Consider the following 22,988-nt stretch of genomic DNA (forward strand, 5'->3'; position numbering starts at 1 on the left):
CCTGGCATTCCGTAAAAAAAGTTACAAAACGAAAAAACCGCACGATCACGCACGAACACGGACGGTAAAAAACGCAAACCAATTTTCCTGATACACGCACGATCCCGCACGTTACACGAACGATCACCCACGTTACACGAACGATTTAACACGATTGGCTTGTCAACAATAACGTTGTTACCACTGTAGCAGTGACATACTTTGTCAAGTATTTTAGGCACTACTTGTATGGCAGAAAATTCCTGGTCAGAACAGACCATAGTTCCCTCAGGTGGTTGATGCAATTCAGAAACCCAGAAGGACAGTTTGCACGCTGGATCGATGTACTGTCAACATACAACTTCAGAATAGAACATCGCCCTGGAAGGCTACATACAAATGCTGATGCCTTGAGCAGACTACCTTGTAAACAGTGCGGATACCACAGTGATTGGGAAGGTGAAAATCTAAACTGTAACCAAATTGGGCAAGGTCAGTCATTGTTGTTGGCTCAGAAAAATGACAATGATCTCCAGAAGTTGCGTGCATGGGTAGAGGGAGGTTCATTTCCAGGTGTTAAGAAAGTATCGCCAGAAAACCATTATCTGAAGTCACTGGTTTCTCAGTTTGACAGATTGTGCATCAAAGATAATCTTGTTTGTCGTAAATGGGAAGACATGTCGTCTAATCAGACTCTCTATCAGTATATAGTTCCATTCTCCGAGCGACGTACAGTTCTTACCCAATATCATGACGAGAAAACAGCAGGACATCTCGGTATTAAGAAAACATTGTCTAAGATTCGCAGTAGGTACTACTGGCCAGGTTTACAGCGAGATGTGCGTCAGTATATAGCGGGTTGCGAATTATGTTCTAAAAGGAAGACTGACAATGTTACCAAATGTGCACCCATGAAAGTAGTACATTCTGGTTATCCTTTGGAAAGGATAGCGACAGACATTTTGGGTGAGTTACCTTTAACAAAGAAAGGTAACAAATACATCTTGGTAGTTGCAGACTATTATACAAAGTGGACAGAAAGCTTTGCAATCCCAAATATGGAATCCATCACAATAGCTAGAGTCATTGTGGAAGAAGTGATCTGTCGAATTGGCACACCAGCAGTTATCCATTCGGACCAAGGTCGACAGTTCGAAAGCAAGTTGTTCTCAGAAATGTGTTCTTTGTTGGGCATCAGAAAGACACATACAACACCATACCACCCCCAATCGGATGGTATGGTGGAACGTTTCAATCGAACACTAACAACTATGCTTAGCAATTTTGTAAATGAAAACCATACAGATTGGGATGAACATTTACCGTATGTCATGATGGCATATAGGTCAACCATCCATGAAACAACTGGGTTTTCGCCAAATTCATTGATGCTTGGAAGAGAGGTTTGCACTCCCTTGGATATCATGTATGATGTACCTTCCGCTATTAAACCAGTTCCTCAAAATGAATGGGTTTGGCAATTGCAAGATAGACTTGAAAATGCACATAAAACTGTCCGAGCAAATACAGAGCAAGCTATGGTTCGCCAAAAACATTACCATGACAAGAAATTAAACTGGGGACAGTTCAAGGAAAATGATGAGGTGTATGTGTATTTTCCAAGAACGAAGTCAGGTCAGTCGCCCAAGTTTACCAGCTATTGGCGTGGACCATATAGAATCATAAAGAAAATGTCAGATGTTACATACAAAGTGAATTGTGGTCAACGTGAGTCAAATCAAGTCATACATGTTGATAGAATTAGACTGAAACGACCCCAAACGTTAGTTGGTGAAACGGCTGACTGTGTTGAAGAGCAGAAAGAGGAAACATTCCAAGATCAAACATGTAGCGACAATACAAAGGCTCAAATAGAAAATTCAAATTACAAAAACGAGAGCGTTGTTGTCAGTGAACAGCAGAAACAAGAAACTGAGCAACAATCTTGTAAAGAAAAAGAACTGCCTGCAAGACAGTTTCGTAGTAGAAGACCCCCTGTATGGTTAAAAGATTATGAGACTGATTATTAGATTATATACTATATGCCATACTAAATACTAGTACCTAATGTTCTTTCTTTGTCGTTTTAGATTTAAAGGCATGGCGAAGACAAAGATGACAAAGAGAAGCGGGACAAGGAAATGTCCAATGTGTTCCAGTGTTTTCCATGGTGATGTTGAGTTTTCCACCTATGTGGTAGAGTGTGCAATGAAGGAGCATTCATGTGATTTTTGCGATTTTACGTCTCAGAAAGAGTGTAATGTCAGAAGACATATGAAGAGAGCGCACACTGGATTGACAGAAAGTCCTATTGCATTGGGACAGAAGCTGGTTGAAACAGACGAAGTCCCGGAAAAGGCGAAGAACACTGAAAATGCCAATAATATTGTGTCAAGTGAGGACGAATCAGAAGATGAAGAATGGTTGTCACAAGACCCAGGTGATCTACTTTCAACGGAAACTACGTCCAGTAGTACAACTTGTGCCAGTGATGGAAATAAGATTAAAGAAACAGTCAATAAAGAGATATCGGATCTCATGGTGGGCCGTGTTTTCCGCAAGAAAACGACCCCTTCTCTTCCAGGGAAACGTACATCAGCAGATGATGTCAGAAAACCCAACGTAGATGATTGTCAAACGAAGAAAGCGAAGATTGACGTTAGTACACAAACAGAGTTTAGAAGAGGAATTTCAGTAAAGACTGTCAGGAAGTACAGAGAGGGCGAGGTTGACATTAAAGAAACCACGACATAGCAATTGATCTTGTTTTAAATTTTGAATTGTCATCTTCAACACAGATAGTGTTATGAGCATTGTACTTGTTAACCACTATTAAGCAGTTTTAAAGTTTGCATTTTTTTGTGGATCACATTGAATAAAAAGATAAGAACAAAAAAAAAAAGTTTTAAATGTTTTGTCATTCGGGACGAATGAACCCAGAGGCGTGGGTAATGTAAAGAATTTTGTCCTATTATAAAAATGTTAATAATGGAATAACCCGACATCCCTTTCCAGTGGACTCTCCCATGTGTATATAAGTGAGAGAAGCTGAGAGTCGGCGTCATTCCTGTTTGAGCAGTGGAAGGAGAAGGTAACAGAAACACTATATTAAACTTCTGGACCCACACAATTAGATCAGTGGCCCGAATAGAGCCGAAGCTGTTCTATTGTGTGGTATTGTATATTAGAGTTGTTTGTAAAACACATTACTGACAGTTTGTCAGGGAAGATAGCAAGTGCCAGGGTTAGGGGCCCGAATAGAGCCGACCTGTCCTTGGAACTTGTCTATCTAATAGTTAAGCAGAAGTTAGGTTTTCCTCCTTCATTGCCAATCATTTGTTATTCTTGATTCACTTTTGATTTACCCAAAGTAGGGACATTTGATATTAAATATAAATCTAATTAGTGATTGAGAAAAATTGTATGCCTTTTAATTTTGCATTGACAAGCAAAGAAGCGACTGGACTCATTTACACATTACACAAGCATAATAGATGGGATTTAATGATATAATAATTGTTTTGAGATTATCTTTCGTTCATTTTTAAAATGCATTTTCCATGTTAAAAAAATTGATTCATCCGCCTCTTTCTAACGTTACACAAAATATGCGTCATAATGTACAGTATGACGTCACATCGACAAGTGCACCGCGATCAGTCAGTTGTTTATATTTATCGTTGTTGGACTTATTTGACTACAAAGTTACACGCATAGGTAATATTTAATGTAGTTAAATGTTTTTCACCCAAAACAATCGGAAATTACTTTAATTATTAGCATATTTTGACAACTTGTTGTTTTGTGTGATGTCACAGTTAACATTTCCCGTACTTTCTGGTCGGCGCGACCACAAAGTAAACCTTAACAGTGCTGCGATTATGACCTGCTTAACATTATGCTTAAAGGTGGTTCCTAACGATATACTGGCATATGTATTTAATTTAGAGAAACAGTATCAAAAAGTAGATAAAAATTATTCTTTACATTCCTTCCTGTTGTGCGTTGTGCACAGGATGAATGACCATCTTTAAGTCCTCCTTAAAGATAGCTTAAAGGTGTTTAAAGGTAGCTTAAAGACGATCTTTAAGCCACCTTTAAGCAACCTTTAAGCTATAAGTATTGCTTAAAGGTGGCTTAAAGAAAGCGTAAAGATGGCTTAAAGGCAGCTTAAAGACTATCTTTAAGCCACCTTTAAGCTACCTTTAAGGACAACTTATAGGTCCTTAATGTCCAAACTTCTTTAAGCCACCTTTAAGCCACCTTTAAGCTACCTTTAAGCCACCTTTAAGCCATTAAAAAAAATTTAATTCAATATTGTGCTTAATTTCCAACAAAATGTATTAACTTTATGAAAGAAAAGGTATTAAAACGGTTTTTGTTCTAGAAAGAAAAACAAAAAAAAAACACAAAAAAAAACGGCCGCGGCGAGAATTGAACCCGGGACCCTTAGTTTACTAGCATCACAACACATCCTCTGCGCCACGGCAACTTACATATCTATGAGCGTTTTTATATCCTATATATCAGTGGATATTGAATCACTATTGAATGTGTTTGTTTGAAAAGATTTTGACAAACCATTCAGTTTGTAACAATCAATTATATCTAATTTATAAATTACATGCATGCATGTATTTAGAATGAAATACGGAACTTGGTCTTCAGTGAACAAAAATATATTATACCTAAATGGAAACCGTTAGGTTCACTATAGTAGGCTTTCTTAGTTAATAAATTTAAACCGAGTAGATATACGTTCATCTAATTTATAGCTATAAAAATGTAAGAAAGAAAATGAAATCATTTCTTTTATTAAATGCATTGATACTATTAGGGTATTTGTTCAATTTCCCGCAATTTCCCGGTTTTCATGATCGCGGCGCCGTTCCAATATGTTTAAATATTTACATGTAATTGTATGTACATGTACATGATTTTTAAACAATCAATACCATAACAAACAAAAATACCAATTACCGGTGACGTATTTACTGCATGTGGCAATTGCAAATGACTTGTACATACAATTGTATGATGTGCCAGGCCGGGTATATTTGACATATTTACCCTTATACATATATTTAAATAATCAACCCCTATTTATGATCACCGGTACATTAATTAATTAGCCTCAAGATTTTACTCTTACATACATGTATCGTTAATTTGTAGACGTAACATCTTTGAAACCCAGAGCTAGGAAATAATACTTTGAAAATGAATTACAACTGTAAATTAACTTTTATTCATTAGACTTATCGTATACTCGTACATACTAAGATTCAACGCCTTTAGAAACCCTGACGTGCACCTGGGCACACGACACACCTGTTGTGTATATCTTGTATATTCTGTGTTAGTTCCAGGGGTTTTCTTAAGTTGGACAAACAATAGACTTTAATTAGATATACACAAACATGCACCTGGGCACACGACACAACTGCTGTGTATATCTTGTATATTCTGTGTTAGTTCCAGGGGTTTTCTTAAGTTGGACAAACAATAGACTCTAATTAGATATACACAAACGAACAAAACTATGTCTAGACAAACAAAGCAGTAATATCCTGCCCGATATAACAAAGGCAGTTGAGAGTCTTTTCATCTTTAACATGTATCTAGCAGATCTAGAGTTAGAAATAATGAAAATTGAAAAAAAAATACAAACCTTAAACCGATTAACGAATTAAATCATGCATTTTTTTGTTCATTATCTTTATTTTGTTTAATAACCGGATGAACTGAGAGAGAGAGAGAGAGAGAGAGAGAGAGAGAGAGAGAGAGAGAGAGAGGGAGAGAGAGAAATTTTTTTCACCGATTAATTTATAATAGGCAACAAACATATTTTAATTAGTTTTATGCACATATTAAGATACAGAGACTGCGCTCATACCTACAATAATTTTGAAACCCCAAAAAAATTATAAAGAATTTTATAACGGCAATCTGTGTCCATCAGAGCGGTGCTGATGATAGCGATCTGTGTTTAATGGAGCGACGATTAAAACCGCCTGGAACACCCCTCCCCCTCCCCTTCCTTGGAAATTATATTATCACTCGGATGACCCCCTCCCATCTCTATAAAAGAGCTTTTGCATTTAATATACATGTATGTTTTTATTGTTCAGCTTGATCAATATTGACTTAAAGGCCACTTAAAGACAGTGTAAAGGCAGTGTAAAGAGAGCGTAAATGCCACTTAAAGATGCTTAAAGGTGGCTTAAAGGTGGCTTAAAGGTAGCTTAAAGAAGTTTGGACATTAAGGACCTATAAGCACTTGCTTAAAGGTGACTTAAAGGCGGCTTAAAGGTTGTATAGCCTTTAAGCTCCTTTAAGTCACCTTTAAGCCACCTTTAAGGACTTGCTTAAAGATGGTTTTTCGCCCTGTGGTGTGTCTTAAATTTTTATGTTGGAAATAGAAAATATGTTAAACATGTGTATGTCTTCGTTTGGTATAGTTTTAGAGTTTTTGATCTTTTTACCTTAGGTGCTCTTAACTTTGTGCATGAAATATACCATATTCAAACAATATTCATTCCATATTTTGATGATATACAAAATTATGTATATTGAATGGATAACAAAATTTCATTATTTAAGAGATCTTAATCGCAAAATTATATTTAAACAATTTGAAATAATAACTAGTCTTAACAAAAGAATATACATATATTTTAAAAAATATATATATACTTACGGATATTGAAAAAATTCGTCTGCCGCATCATACGCTACCAAGCTTAAAAAAATAATACAATTTGCCTCCATTCTTAACGGTAATTATGTTCCGAACACGTTCTATATCAACAAATAATTAAATAGAAATTGAAAAAGTATATCCTTTTGTATGAATTATTATCAAGCCTAAGTGTCTTAATCAATTAACTATATTTTTGTATTGACATTGATTTCGGAAATCAACGTTCAGTACACCATAAAAACACTTAAACTTTGTATCTAGATGAAATGTGATTGGAGTGCCGCTGAAACAGGACGAAAGTTATTTTCATGTGCAAAAATCATACAAAAATCATATAGATATAAATCAAGGAAATAAACTTAGTTGTCAACAAAATTGAAAACAAACCAACAAACAAAACAAAACAATAAATATTACATTGCAGTAATTGTCCATTTTATTACATTAAATTATTGATGAGAACTTATACAAACATGAGACCTCCATTAAACATCATGTCATTAAAATTAGCCTAAAGGCGAATTTTTCATTATCATCATAATGACATTACATTCCTTTGCATTACATTCCATGCCTTTAGGTCTTGTTTGCCTAAATTTGCTGGTACTGGGTGAACAGATACTCAGCAAAAATTTTGTTTTATTATTATGACGCAACACAATATTCGCCATCTTGTTCCATTAGTATGAAGCGATGCAATATTCAGTCAATTTAGGCCGTGACAGGAGGAGTCTGATCCATTTTCAGAGATTTGTGTTTTCTATTTTAAACCAACGCAATATAGGCCCCATTTTTGGACATAAATGCTATAATGGACAACCATCGCCAATTAAAACTGGGGGAGTGTTGCTACAGGCCATGTTCGTGGCCTACACTCGTCATTCATTATTCTTATTCAATGAATTATCTAAGAGTTCTAGGACATTGTTTAAAAATAAATCATTCCCAAGCTTACACAAATGTACATCATTATTCATAACAAGAGGCCGATAGGCCCTAACATTTACTTGAGTAACATATAATTCCTACACAAACTTGTCGAGGATTTTCATATATTTATTTAATTGGGTTTCTTTCTGGATTAGACAAATTATAAATTTGTTATGACGACCACCTCCCTGCCTGAAATCTTTAAAAAAAACTAAGAAACATATAATTTTGGCGAAAAACTTAAAAATCTGGTCTACAAATTCATAAATTTAGTTTTCCTTTTAGGTGTGTGGGAGTAAAGAAGATATTTTTTTTAAAAACATTATATGCATGTACACCTATACATCCATTCTGGCCCTGCCCTAGAGTCAACACTCATACTCCAATGAAATTTAAAATTTTAGCAGAGGACTCTCTGGTAAACATAATTATGAAGTCAGTTTTTCATACAAATGTGTGAGAATAGAGAAGATGATTCAGGGGTCATGAATTTCACAATTTTGATAGAGGGCTTCATTGACACCAACAGTTTGTAGAATGTTCACAAGAGCAGCAGATGGCATTGACCACTATCAAGCAGCAACATGCAACAATGCTTCCACAGCAACACTTGTCAACCCAGCAATCATCCCCGGATCACAAAAAGTAGTGACATACACAATGATTGTGGTGAAGATGATAGGCAAGATGTTTGCAATGAACATGAAATGTCAGATCTTGCTGAGGCACTGACTGATGGAAGAGAGCAGCCAGAGGTGTTTGATATACCTGAAGAAGACGCTTTGCTGCGGACAGTCAAGAGACATTATGATGAGGTCAATCAACGGCTGAAGAATCATGTGGATTCTTTGGTCATAGATATGCAAACCATCACAAAGGGAATGGAGGCAATCGATCTTGAGCAGAATCATCTGAAATATTACTACTAGTAAGAAATATCTGTACATTTGTTAAAAACTTATTGTGATTCATTAAGCAGAATGTTTCATGTATCAAGACATTTGCAGCTGCTGATAAGTATGTTATTGACAAACAAATATGAACAATAAAATTAAATGTTATACAATTGTAAGAGTAACTCAAATAGAGTTAGATCTGACTCTCTGTAGATCTGACTATTTTTATTTTAGTAGACATTTGTTTCACAGCAAGTTTCACAGCCAGTTTTCCCATTAGAAACTTGTAATTAATTAGTTGTATTATACTTTCATGTTAAATACTGAAATCTGATTGGTTTAGACGGAGTTGGTAATCCCTTCTATTACCCTCAGCGTTAGCAAAACACTTGGCAAAGGGTAACACAACGAATTGTTACATGCGCATAAATTATGCGCGTACGGTTAGCCGTACAATTCACTTTATTTCTGTATAAAAGCAGTATATTTTTCTTTAAAATCAAGACTTTAAGTATAATAAAAGTGTAATAAAAAAAATAGTGCCTGTTTGCGTCGGTTGACAATGGTTTTTTAGGGGTGTTAATTTCAACAATTACCCTCCCCAACAGGCACTATATATACAATGTAATATTTGCTAGTAGTTTTCGTAAGTTAGTATAAACAAAATACTGATACAATATGCATTTGTTTCAATATGTAACATATGCATCATTTTCTGAACAAGTCAGTATAATGTTACATGCTTGTCATTTGCACTACTGAAGTTCAATATACTTAAATTATCATATTATTGGTATGTTATTCATGTATCTTTTATTTCAATTGATGAAGAAGTGGAGTTCCAAGACCAGGGTCATGTCACATTTAAAGTTTATCATTAACAGTATACTTTATCATGCAGCATTATATAGTTAACATTCCCCGTCTGTGTTTTCATATTTTTGGTACTTCATATATTGATACATTGTGTCGTTGTAAGAAGCATTCCTTTTCATGAAGAATTAGTGTTTTATATTTATTATACAAGAAATAATTTGTTAGTTAAGAAAGGGTGATTGACATTAGATTTCATCCATTTTGTGCTTTAAATGTTAGGTACATGATAGCTCTCCGTTACTACAGCGAAATTAATCTATACATAGGAACCATCAGCAACTGATTTATCCTCCTTAGAAATATGTATAGACACATGTTTACAGACAATTCTGGAGTCTGACATAATGCAACAGAAGACTATTTCCAAGTTACAGAGGTGTCAGCTAGATCAACACGACTTTTCCGAAGTGCATGGCAGAGCAGAATGTTTTGCGAATCATGACACGGCGGACTAAGAATGTTGCATATCTCAAAAACTCAGCTGTAGATACCATATGGATCAGAGCCTTTTCCACAAAGGCCTATGTTAGTTCTTGTTTATCTTGGTATATACCTACCTTCATTTCGCCAGAATAAAGCTGCAATAGGACAATAACTTGTGAGTATATAATTGTACATACTTTACAAGTGTTTGTTGGTGGACTTTGATCACTCCATTACATAGAGGCCTTTCCTTGCTTTGCATTGTGTGTACCCTATCTGTGAAAGGAGGGGAGGATCACGTTCAGCACCAGGAGCACATCCTCAAGATATTTAGAAATATACGTTCCGTTTACTTTATTGACGAGACTGCATGCGATGTGCCAAAACTAATATCTTTGATAATATCGTATGTGCCTGAGGGCGCTGATGTCTACAGTGCCATCACATTGTTATGTTTCTGCTAAATTTAGAGCTAGATATTGTTCTGTCCAAATCAAGTGGGATTTGTTCTTAATGTCATATTTTCATACGGTAATTTTTTTTTTAATTTCCTCCAAAACCTGTTTAGAGAAATGTTGGCTTAACTTTAGTCCGGCGTAAAGATACGCCTTTTGATGAAACGCAAAATAGCGCGCTAGTCCCGAACTTACCCTGGCGTAAAGCTATGCCTGAGCGTACGACCTTTGATGAAGCGGGCCCCAGATAGTTTTATTATATGTTATGGAGTTTCTCGGCTACACAACAATATTGATTTCTTATATAGTTATAGTGTGGGTCCGGCATTTTTAGTTTATATAACCTCGCATGCACAAGCTATTTATTATATTCTTTAACCTGTTACTTTTAATTGGTGTTTAATTGATTAAACTAATTTTGTGATAAAGTTTGAATGTGTATTATTATTGAAGTGCATTGATTTAGTGTGTATAAAATGAACATACTTTGCATGTGCTAATAATTGATTATTTGTAGAATCACCCTCGACATGCAAATATATCCATACGAAAGAGCTTGAGGAATCAATATTACTTGATCACATTAAAAATTCATTTCAATAGCTTAAGGATCATCTATACACCAATGAATCATGTTTTCGTTCTAAGCTATAAAAAGCCATTCTATAGAAAGGTCTATATATATATATTACCTAAGTTACACATGTCTGTTTTATTTCTACGTAGGCTTAATGCAGACATATACTCAGATTTTTTTTAACTTTAAAGGTACGGTACCGGTTAAGAAAAAATCGAGTCTATTTACTTAGGTTCAGTAAATGATCATTCCGCATGCTGACATTCAAACGATGATATAAAACGGATGCGTTGATGATCGGTGATGTTAAACCATCGTAAAATTGAGTTGTTTGGTGACCTTCTTGAACACCTGAAATATAAAACAATATGACTGTAAAATCTATTAGGATTGAATACAATTCTATCCCACTTAATATATGCAGAATTAGAACGGCAATAAAAAAGTGCGTTTTGCACGATATTTCTTACCCTTGCATGATGTTAACTTATTGCCGTGACATTTTAAATAATCTTGCTTTGAAAACAAGAATGATTATACTTTAGTCGATTATAAAATTTTAATTTACGGATGTTCAATAGTTGCAGTTACGCTGTTTAATACCATTCTAAATTAGGGAAACTCATGCATGCATTTTAACTTTCATCCTTAGAACTTTTAAATACAAACGTATTGTACTGAAAGAAAATTTTGACATCAAATATATAATCCGATAAATATTCATTCAAGTGGTATCTTATCGCTAAATAAAGATTATAACCGAAACTATAGTCCAATCCACATTTTACAAAAGCTGTTTTCCTTTGCGGGGTCAACCAAAGTTCAAAAGGGAAAAAACGAACCTTCCTCTTCTTTTTTGTAACCAACTATCTGTGATGAAATCTCTCTGAATTGAATTTATTCTTCAATCTGTGGGTTGTCACATCCTGTGGCAATCAAAATACACAAAGGAAACAGACTTTTAACTTCAAATGTCAGAATAACAATCCTATAAACTACAACGGCTACTGTGAGAAATATATGGGTTTTTCCCCAAAGGTGACGGCCAAGGGACATGTGTATGACTTTTGTAATGTGTGGATTGGTCTATATATGACGCAAAAACACCATGAGTATCACATATAAAAATGCATTGGCAAATTGCACACCGATTGGTAAAAATAATGGTACTCCAGTTTTCGCATGCACGTTTAATCACATATTCCTCTGCTTCACTTTTAATAGCTGTTTAAGTACATGGACTCGTCTTTCTACATTGGTTTTGAGTAATTTGGTTACTGTTTGTATTGCAAATCGATCTATATGTCAACTATTACAAAACTGCAATAGATGATATAATAGTAGATAAGCATGTACGGTAGAGGATAAACCTTATTATAGAAGATTAACTTAAAATTAAAGACCGGAACGGCCACAAAAGCGTCGAGCTGACATTTTTAGCTCACTTGAGCTGAAAGCTCAAGTGAGCTTTTCTGATCACCTTTTGTCCGTCGTCCGTCCGTCCGTCCGTCCGTCCGTCTGTCCGTCAGTCCGTCCGTAAACTTTTTACATTTTGAACTTCTTCCCTAAAACCGCTTATCCAAATTCAACCAAATTTGGCACAAAGCATTCTTATGGGAGGGCGAATATAAATTGCAGAAATAATGTCCGATCTGTATTCAAAGCGGAGAAAACCTTGAAACTGTGGAAAAAGGGGGGTGCATTTTTAAAAATCTTCTTCTCAAGGACTACTGATTCCAATTCAACGTAGTTTGGCATAAATTATCCTTATGGGAAGGAAAATATAAATTGCAAAAATTAAGGTCTAATTTTGTTTCAAATCAGAGTTATTACGAAAATAAAAATAAAGGAAAGGCGTGTTTCAATCACTTTAATATCTTCGGGTTCGGCATCCGGTAAAAGGTAAAATGGGTAGACAAGACTTGGCCTGGGCAAAACAAAAGATTGGCAGTTATTAATCTGCCAATCTGATTTAAATTTCAGGACATTTGATGGACCAGTATATTTGTATTTTTTGTAAATATTGCTGCAAAAATAATGCGTATTTGGAATTGACGATTGCCCCGGCTTTTATTATGTCACGGCCCGGGTTTGCATACCGATTTTACCGAGACTCGTATTCAATACTTCTAAAACGAGGTTCTTTGTTTAAAGCAGCCATGACATCAATGTGTACACCAGGTCACGTGATCCTCACATCGTCAGTGTTAGCTTGATGACGCGACCTCTAAATATAGAATGGCCATGACAATATGCGAAAAAGGGTCGATCTGACTATGATGAATTTGCTTGTTGTGCAACAGTTCGCGAATGAAGGGAAATTTGTGAAACATGCAAAATATATTGGTGCCGATTTTGTGAAGTAAACTGAAGCTAAATATTTCAATGCGTTGACAGTTTTCACACATGACGTTGGTGTTAGCTTGTTCTGATTTTCGTTTTGTTTTCATTATTTATGCTTTGTAACCGGGGAACTATCGTCTGTATTTCGTGATTTTTACGTATCAAATCAAACAGAGACTTCGGTAAATCAAGAAGTTAACTGTTTACCTGCGCAAATTAAGCAAAATCTGATGTATCAAAAAAGTACTGAAATACAATTCATTCTATCGGTAATTCGGCATTATCTTTTGCGTTATGGTAGATTAATGCAATAGGTTTTGTTGAGATGCTCGGCATTTTCTCGAGTTTATTCAGTTTAAATAGAGTTTGATATCGCTGTCGGAAATATGTAGGTATATACGTGTATATATATATGATTCATTTCGAAAAAATAAATTGTGTTCTTTATTTGTTATAGTGCATGTTTCTTGTGTTTAATTGTTTACAATTTCTATTTACTAACCATATTTGAGTGTTAAGCTTCGAATTATAAGCAAGATACAGAGATTTGCTCACAATTTTATGTTTGTACACATATTTTAAAAACTAAAGATTAAAAAAGTAAAAAAATTGTCAATATTTATTAAGAAAATTTTCAAAGTCTGTTCTTCCAGAAACCAACTTTAACAACATATTGTATTGTAAACTTAACCTTTTTTCGTCATTATTACTTCTACTGTAGATGTGATCCTTGACTGTGTTTGTGTACATTTGTATAAACTGATTTTGAACCTCAAATACCAGTGAACTGGTCTTCAGTGAATAAAAGAATTGAAAATCTGAGGCCATTCTTTTTTTCCATTTTAAATGCTGAATAGAAAATACCAAGTTAAAAATCTTAAGCTGAATGTAATAAACTCATGTGAACAAAATATGATTCAAACCTAGGCGAACTGTGAGCTCTGTATCTTGCTTATAATTCTACGATTGACGCTGAAATTTTGGTTGAACATTAGAAATTCTATATGAATTAGAGTATGTTAAATACTTGTACAAACAAAATAAAGAATGATACTCTGTATATACCTACTCTCTGGGGCCCCTCTTTATACAATAAATAATGTGAAATCTACATCAATTTCAATAGTTTTTCAGACACGGGAAAATAAAAACGACATCTTTAAAACAGTTTCCATAGTTCTGACACATTTCTGTTGCGGGGATAAAGTAATTATCGCTATTTCGAAGAAAATATCACAGCGGAAAATTATCCTGGTTTGTACGTGAAGTAAATAACAGTCATTTAATTATAATGGAGAAGACAAATAAAGAAGATGGGTGGATAAGGCGTGTAAAATGCCCATACGCGGTCGGACAGGCTACTAAAAAATTAAAGTATCAACAAATCTGCAGAACGAAAATATAGGGAATTGGAAGTTAACAACTTAACAGTGTACTCCTACCAAATGTTTAGTTTTATATCTTGCGTAGGATTTTCTTATTCTGGTAAAAAATAGTATTTCATCAAGTTACAATGTCAAAGATTACGTGTATGCAAAAATAAGTGTAAAATTCGAATAATTTACAATATATTTTTTTTTGTCATTCTACCGAAGGACCATACGGCACCATATCTTTCGAACGCCCATTGTTGCTCAGGTGAGCGATGTGGCCCAATGGGCCTCTTGTCTTAAATATAAATATCATTAATTTGAATTTCTGTACCAATACTCGTATCTCAAATAATGTCAGAATAAGATATTAATTTGAATAAATTATGTCTTGTGTAACTGTGATTCATGCAACTGCTGTTAAAAAATAAACAATGACAAATATTTTCAACGGGCTGACTAATTAAGTTAGGATGAAACTATAATTGCGCTTGCGTCAATTGGAATTCTAGAAAGGAAATAGACAGTTCGTGTTAGAGAAATTCGTCGAAGTTATGAAACTGGTCAATTTCTAGTCAGTAGGTCAACCAATCGATGTATTGAAAGACTTTCAATGTGAGTCGTCTGCATCCACAGTCCGGAGTCCGCGTACATCTTACCGACTCTCATAGTGAGCTTGGAAAGTAACTATTTTGGTAGTGGTTTGCGACGAGACCATTAAATCCTATGAGCTATGTTTGCAAAGTTTGTGTTATCATACATTGTTATACATCGCTACACGCTTATCTCCTCATCTACATGTATAAGGGTGCAAACGAAATGTGCATCCGCATAACTATTAATGTTCTAGAAATTAGTTATTTTGTGGGTTTTTTTTAAATTAGATTATGTATTCACTTTTGACCTAAAATTAAAATTCTGCTGGCTGACTTTTTTTTAGCTTTTTAAAAAGCTAACCTTGAACAATAACACATCTTGTTTACAACAATCAAAGAAATATCAAAGTTTATAAACAAATTGTTTTCTTTCTGCTTTGAACAGTCACTGAACAATATTCAAAGGTTCATTAATTGAATACGAGGATACAACAAATGAAGTGTTTCCCTAATTATAATAAAACATTCTTTTATTTATTTCAATTCCTCAATTCCGTTTGAAACAAGAATGTCTCTGGTATAGTTGATTACAAACAACCGACACCATGTGCGTTGATCTGCCGTATAAACATTGCCCAATAACAAAAAAAATTACGCTTTAAAATTTTATTTATATTGGACACGGTCTCAAAATAAATGCAAGCGATAAACGTATCTTGTGCTTTTGTTGTTCAAATGTAAGCGATAAATTGCACTTTGTACTAATAGCAAAAATGATATTTAATGAATTTTAACACATTGTATTCCTCCGCATTTTCTTGATTAAGAAAAATGAATCATATGAAATAGGTTGCCGATAATTAGGGAGGAATTTTTGTACACATTTTAATTTAATAAATGCAATTATCTCGTAAAACTTTTAATTCTTTAAGGAACGCATTTCTTATGCGCATTTAGATGGCGGTGCAGAAGAACATTCTGGACGATTGCCAATCCGGACGATCGCAAATGACTGCCGAGTATTAGCTCGAAAAAACGAAACGGAGAAGAAATATTGTAACTAAACTAATTCAAAACACACAAGATTCATATAAATTCTGATGAAATGTATAGTTATCAAATATATCAATACAATCTAATTCAACTATTCATAGTAAGATATGGATTTACTTGATATATAAATCCGAAATCCCGTTGCAGAATCTTTAAACTTTTCCAATTACCAATGGATGTAAACAAAGAGACATAACTCTAGATAAATACTTTAAGTATATCATACTACTTGCAAATAGAGTTCCTTCTCGTGAAATTTCAATAATGAACCTAACACATCCAGCAAATTCAAACACATGCCTCATAGTTACACAAAACTACCTACATTTGCAGCTTTATGAAAATATCATTATAATGGCATTGCACTACCATATGCAGATGCGTTATAAATATATAGCTACATACTTAATCCTTCTTTTCTTTTATAGAGAAACCAAACTTCTTTACCTATTAATAACGTATTTATAAATAAAATACTCTGACTTGACAATGATTAGTCGTCCGTCTTACTCGATTGCAATACTTTTCTATGCAAATGTCAAGGTATTTACATTCAGACTGTTGCAGTTAGTTACAAATTATTGTGTAGCATTTGCTTTTATTTTTAAAGATTTTTCCATTGCTTTCTTGATCACTGAGTCTCAATTTGAATTAAATAAAACACCATTAATTTCGTTTTAAACCGAACGAAGACAATATAAATTGTTCAAAGCGTTAAAGAAGGTCACAATCTGGATATGAATTTCTTAAAACTTCATACAAAGACCATTTTTCGTGTATAATTTTTATTCTTACAGAGACGCAGGGTTACAAACAAGACCACACATGTCCTTAAAGTTGGTATATGTAAATATATATGTAATGCAGGTATCCTAATCTATCTGTTTTAGAACAGTTGCTATTTTTCTGTCTCTTTATGTTTAAAAAAATGATAAAACGGTAAACACATTAATTTACTCCAATTCAAGTAAGAAAAAGAGATCTTCAGCAAAAAGTTATGAAAAAAAACATGCCATACAAAGCCCTCTAATACGAACTAAAAATGAGGTTAGAAAACAAGAATCTTACATGTTACACATCCTCTGATATTATCACACTCACTTTGATTACAATGACACAAAAACCGACAAGAAGGTCCATATGAGTGAGAAGGACATGGCGTTTTGCAGCGGGGACCAATATAACCGACTTCACATTCTAAATGTTGAAATACATTAAAATATAGATATATTATTATTTCATAAAATGCGTTTTGTTAAAATACAATTGGTACTTGCCAACACAAGTGCGTTTTTGAGTCTCTAGCATAAAACCTGCACAGCAATTAGACCTGTTTAAAAAGAAAGTACAACCAATGTATTGTAACAGTTGAAAAATAAAAAAAACGCAGTGTTGTCAAAACTAATTGCATTTCAAACATACCTTCTTTTTTTGCATGGTAAATGCACTGAGGCCACAAAGAGCAAATACTCAAAAGACAGTAAAAGAGCTGTTTGAATGATAAATTTCTTCATGGCGGGGATATTTCTGTATACATTATGTGGATTAAGATATGTTTACAATTTATGAACATACACGTACCAATCGACAAAAATAAGGAAGTATCACTATTTAATTTGTGACAGACATGAACATGCAAATATTGCCAATATATAAACGTGAACAAAAGATGAACTTCAAGATTAAATACAAATGTCACATTCCGATCAGTGTAGATAGCTTACATCACTTTATTTTTTTTATAATGTGATCATTATATCATTATAATTTTTTTTATACAAGTATTGATGCTGTTGTATGTTATGTGAGAGGATTATGGTTTATTATCCTGTCATTTCAATGACTAAAAACAAAAAGGATGGGTAGACCTGGGAGAAAAACCAATATGTATGAAAAAGTCAACCACGTTAGATCAAGACATTACATATCACATACATTTTAAACTACCAATATTGCAACAGCAGTCGAGAAAAAAAAATAAGCGATCAGATATGAAATAAAAATGATAATACAACTTTCAAATAATGTATTTGCATAAATGTTGGTTTGTGACTATAAAATACCGTCGAAAACGCTCACCGATGCATATAACAGCTGACATGCATTGTATAGAGGAGTGCTATTATGGAAGGTTTTTAAAGCGAGTTTACACCAGGTAACCAACATCACGTTGTAGTAATACAAAATATGCATCATCTTTTTGGACAAATACAGTCATAAGAACATTAACAGTTTAGTCCAGAGGAAAACAAGGTGGCATTTGACAAGAATGTAAAGAGCCGCCAGTAGAGTGCAAACAATCTCAGTATATAAAAATGTTTTAAGTAAAATCACTCAACATACAAAGCATCTCAGTGTGTAATATGCAATTCCCCATGCTTGTGCGATTCTCATCTAGTTCCCACCGACAAACGATATCATCTTGTTGGGAAGAAACGTTTTTATTTGCTGGTTTGTGTACGGATGTTAGCGCATAGTTTTGAATTTGGCTGAAAAGTCATCTTGTCTTAAAATTAAAAGCCTTATGCTATTCTGAGAAAAAGTACACCACATTTTGACAATTACATTGAGGTTTAAGAAAAATATGGCCATTTAAGTGAACCCACCATTTCCACTTTCCTCTATTTAACACAGATTCATAGGGCTCTCCATAAATAAAGCATCTTTACCTAATCTTTTAGAGGTCAACTGTTGTTCAACCCCCTTTAATATGAAACCTTATTCAATACTACATACATTTGCTTGATATTATCATGATAAAAGCATCACATCACTTAGAAATCCCTCTACATGTATGCCCTCCCCCTATTCTGCCTGGTGCAGGCAGATAGCTAACCTTGCACAAGTCGTGAATAATATTGGTAAAAAACTACAACAAATAGAAATAACAAATTACTAAATAGGAAAATATAGAACCTTACTTCATACATAGAAAAAAATATGTAAATTACTTTAAAGACCATAATGGCGTGCCATACTTTTGAGAATGTTTTATCTGCATAATAAAATTTCCATCTGTAACTATGCTACAAAAATACAATTAAATACTGACAGATTTAAGCAATTACTTCAATAAAAAAGACTTACTTAGTGGCTCGAGGCACGCATCTAACCAGATTGAAGACGATAGACAAAGTGAGACCGGACTGGTCAGTAAGGCTGACAGGAAGTGAGTGATTGACCAGATATACGTTGTAGTTAACTTGTACCAAAAAGGATTACCCGATATACTAAACTCAGAGTGGTTAACTTGTACAAAAATATTTCTGAAGAATTTAAATTTTAAACTATAGACAGCACACCCCCTATCTTTTGATTTTCACAAGAAGGATTAGTTTGAACACTTTAACCTAATATTGTGAAATTTTTGGCAGTTTCCTTGAGTCATTTCTTACAAATATTTGAAAACAACCATCACTGATATTTAAAATTGATCTTTTTTGGTAAATGGATGATTTGTAGCATTTTTATTCACAAAAAGTCACTTCGCCGTACATGTGATTTCTTGTTTTCATGAAAAACTAAGCCTATAATCATATTTAGTGGATATCTTACATATTCTGGTTTCTAGTCTCCTTTTAACTTTGCTAAATTAGTAAGACCTACGAGTGTGATGTGTGTGTTTAATTAAAATGAAATTCAAACACATCCGGGTACCTGGGGACGGATGAGAATTCCATGAAAAATGTTCAAATTTTACATGTTTTTCTACATTTTTGATGCATATATACAATAAAAAGGTAAACATATGTTGTTTTTTTACTCATTTCAATAGTAATTATCATAGCAGATGTTATTTCAAGGTCAAATTTACATTTACATATCCTACATGTAATGGTTATGGAGTCCATTGGAAAAAGGGGGTGGCTTTTTCAATTCTGTAAATACATCTAAAATACCATTTTTTGATAGGAAGGAGCAAAAACTTGAGTTTTTTGACATATTGTATACTTTGATAACTGCATTTGTCTACATGTAAAGTTCATTTGAAATAAAAATATGCTGTTTTAAAAAAATTGGGGGATATAAGTCAGGTGGCTTAATGTTATTTCATAAAATCAGACAGCAAAATGGCTGCAAATTCATATATTTAATGATTTAATTGATAAAAACTGTTTTAAAGTATTTATTCTTATCTCAGTAGTTAACTTAGGCCTATTAATTGTCAACAGGATAGAAAAATACCTACTCTCTTAGCCAATTTACTCTAGTGGTGGTCATTATACACATTTAAGAGGGAGTTACTCCCCTTGAATATTTTAGCTAATAAATCATGTGATGACATCTATAGCCAAGAAAATCATCCATTTTCACAAAATGTATTACTTATGGTACAAAATCCATTCAAAATTAGAGTTAAAGGAGAAATATGAAAATACCATGTAGTCTTGAAGGTGGCAGGGGACAGTTTTTTTTATACAATTCATTGTAGCCAAGGGATGCATGTCTTCGGAACTCTGTAACTAGAATTTCCTCAGTTCCCATTCAGCACAAATACCTTTAATTCACTCTTTATAAGGCCAATCACCAATTTCTGAAGAAAATTATTAGTCAAAACCTGTAAAATTCTGTACATACTGGGTTTTATGAGATTTTGACCCTTTCATATTTTGCTAATTTTTCATGATTTTTCAGCTTTTTAGACCTCCCCCAGCTAATTCCCTGCAGAGGGTTGACCTTCCGTACCGCGTGCATGTTGCACTATCACATGTCAGAAACTTACCGGTGTATAGTTTACAATGTCCCATCCACCTACTTTTCGTGTTATTTTACTTCCCGTCTGTAACTTGCAATTTCACTGTGTAAAGTCAGCACAACAGTCATAGCCGCAGGTTTCGCATTTTACTTCTGATTCTTATGTACCTAACATAAGGGGCCTACATATTGCATATCAATTTCAACAACAGACATCCCTCTAACTAATGATAATCATTAAAAATCATTTCATGAATTTTAGCAACACTCATAAGCCTTCAAGTACAGCAACTCTCAATTTTACAAAGATATTGACGGGTACTTTATTCGAAACTGTCCCTTGCTACCTCAGAGTCGCCTCACGAGAGTTGAGTTTTACGGAAAATTTCAGCTTATTTTTGTTACAGCAAGCGGCCTCTCAGGAAAAATGACGTCGATCGGGTAGGTCAACTCTACTTCCATTTATTTTTTTTATCGCGTTATTTATGTAAATTACATGTGTAAATTATAACTGACGTCACATGTGATAGTCGTCTGCATGTAAATATTATTCATTACGTTTAGAAAAGGCGAGCGAGTGTTCTGAGAGCATCTCAGACGCCAGTTTAAAAATAAAAAAAAACCTAACTGGACCGAGTTGGATAAAAAAAAATTGGTTGAAGAAGTGCATTTAAGGGAGGGTGTATTGTTTGGGAAATTTAAGGGTTCTGGCGGTGGGAAGATTGCGAAGGACGTCGCCTGGAGTGAGGTTGCACAGGCAGTGAACGGGTATGTTTATCTTCACCAGTTGAAATTATTGTTTTTATTTTAGGGAAATCCCAAAGTGTCACATGGTTGTGACCGATAAATATAGAATAGACATGGCGATTGATACTTTCATGCGGGTTCACAGAGTTGGATGGGTTTTCCTCAGATGCAGAATCAGTCTTTAAAAAAAATGCGATAAGTTTTGTTTTATATGCCTTTTGGATGATAAATTAATTGCTTACTGGCATAATTTGAACTTGGTATAATACGGTACACTGCTCTATAAATCAAATGTGATTAGAAGAAGCAGGCCCTAAATCATCTTAAATCTATAAGTGCAAACCAAACAGTTTTTTGTTATTCATGATTATCTTGTCTCGATCTTGTGCATTGCTCTGCCTCATTAGTAATTTGAATATCATTTATGAAGAAAAAAATTCAAAGTACAGTACACAATGAAAAAATTGTTATATACTATAAAGATTTCTTCTTATTTAGGGGCATATAAATTATGGAAAACTGTTCATTTTCAAGACAGTTCATTGGTTATGTTTTATAAATTGTATAATGATGTGCAATGTACACAGCTTATTTTCCCAAATTAAGCATGACAATAAACACTATTTTAGGAGCAGTGGTTCAGGAATACTGAGGACAAGTGGGGAGGCTGCCAAGCAGTGCAGTAACTTGAAGCAGAGGGGTAGGAACATGTAGTATAACTGATTCATATAAACCATGGAATCATTAGAATGTTGTATGGCCTAATTTTCATTGTACCTGTTGGTATGAGCGCTTCCCCATGAATTAACATCATATGTACATGTATAAATTAAATTCATTCCTTATAATAATTTTCAAACAACTGAAATTAGAAAATAAGGCATGTTGTTTGTTAAAATGACGATTTGTGTAAAATTTAAATGTAATGTCAGGCGGATTATAACGCTTGGCATGCATGTCATATCATGACGTTACTAGGCAAGTTATGTTATATGATATATATTATGAAATGCTTAGCAAACCAAATTAGGTGATATATTTGGTTTGCGTAATGATGATTATTCTTGAATAATTTCTTATCTCTAAATTTCACTAACAAGGAATGATGATCAATTGTAGCCAAAGGAAAGTTATCAGAGTCAAAACGCCCAAAGACAGGAGGGGGTCCCACGCCACCAAGCCCCGCACCAGTTGAGCTTTCCATTTTCGAACAACTGGAAGAAAGGCCTTCCCTTGAAGGAATATGTGGAGGAGTAGATACAGCGGGTAACTATATTGTGTTGTATATTGAAATCTTTACTTTTGCAAATATGTTTCCTTATATGAACCTATAAATTAAAACATT

General features: G+C 34.1%; 1 protein-coding gene and 1 pseudogene across 1 annotated transcript; both read left to right on the forward strand.

Annotated features, from left to right (window-relative positions):
- The first annotated feature begins 1,938 nt into the window (after positions 1-1,938).
- On the forward strand, positions 1,939-2,820 carry LOC128168739 (hunchback-like protein). Its single transcript, XM_052834877.1, has one exon. The coding sequence runs from the start codon at positions 2,047-2,049 to the stop codon at positions 2,731-2,733; it is 687 nt and encodes a 228-aa protein (XP_052690837.1). The 5' UTR covers positions 1,939-2,046; the 3' UTR covers positions 2,734-2,820.
- A 15,239-nt stretch (positions 2,821-18,059) lies between these two features.
- On the forward strand, positions 18,060-22,909 carry LOC128168729 (uncharacterized; annotated as a pseudogene).
- Positions 22,910-22,988: the final 79 nt, after the last annotated feature.

The sequence above is a fragment of the Crassostrea angulata genome, unplaced genomic scaffold, assembly GCF_025612915.1.
Source record: "Crassostrea angulata isolate pt1a10 unplaced genomic scaffold, ASM2561291v2 HiC_scaffold_45, whole genome shotgun sequence".
In the NCBI taxonomy this organism is placed as follows: domain Eukaryota; kingdom Metazoa; phylum Mollusca; class Bivalvia; order Ostreida; family Ostreidae; genus Magallana; species Magallana angulata.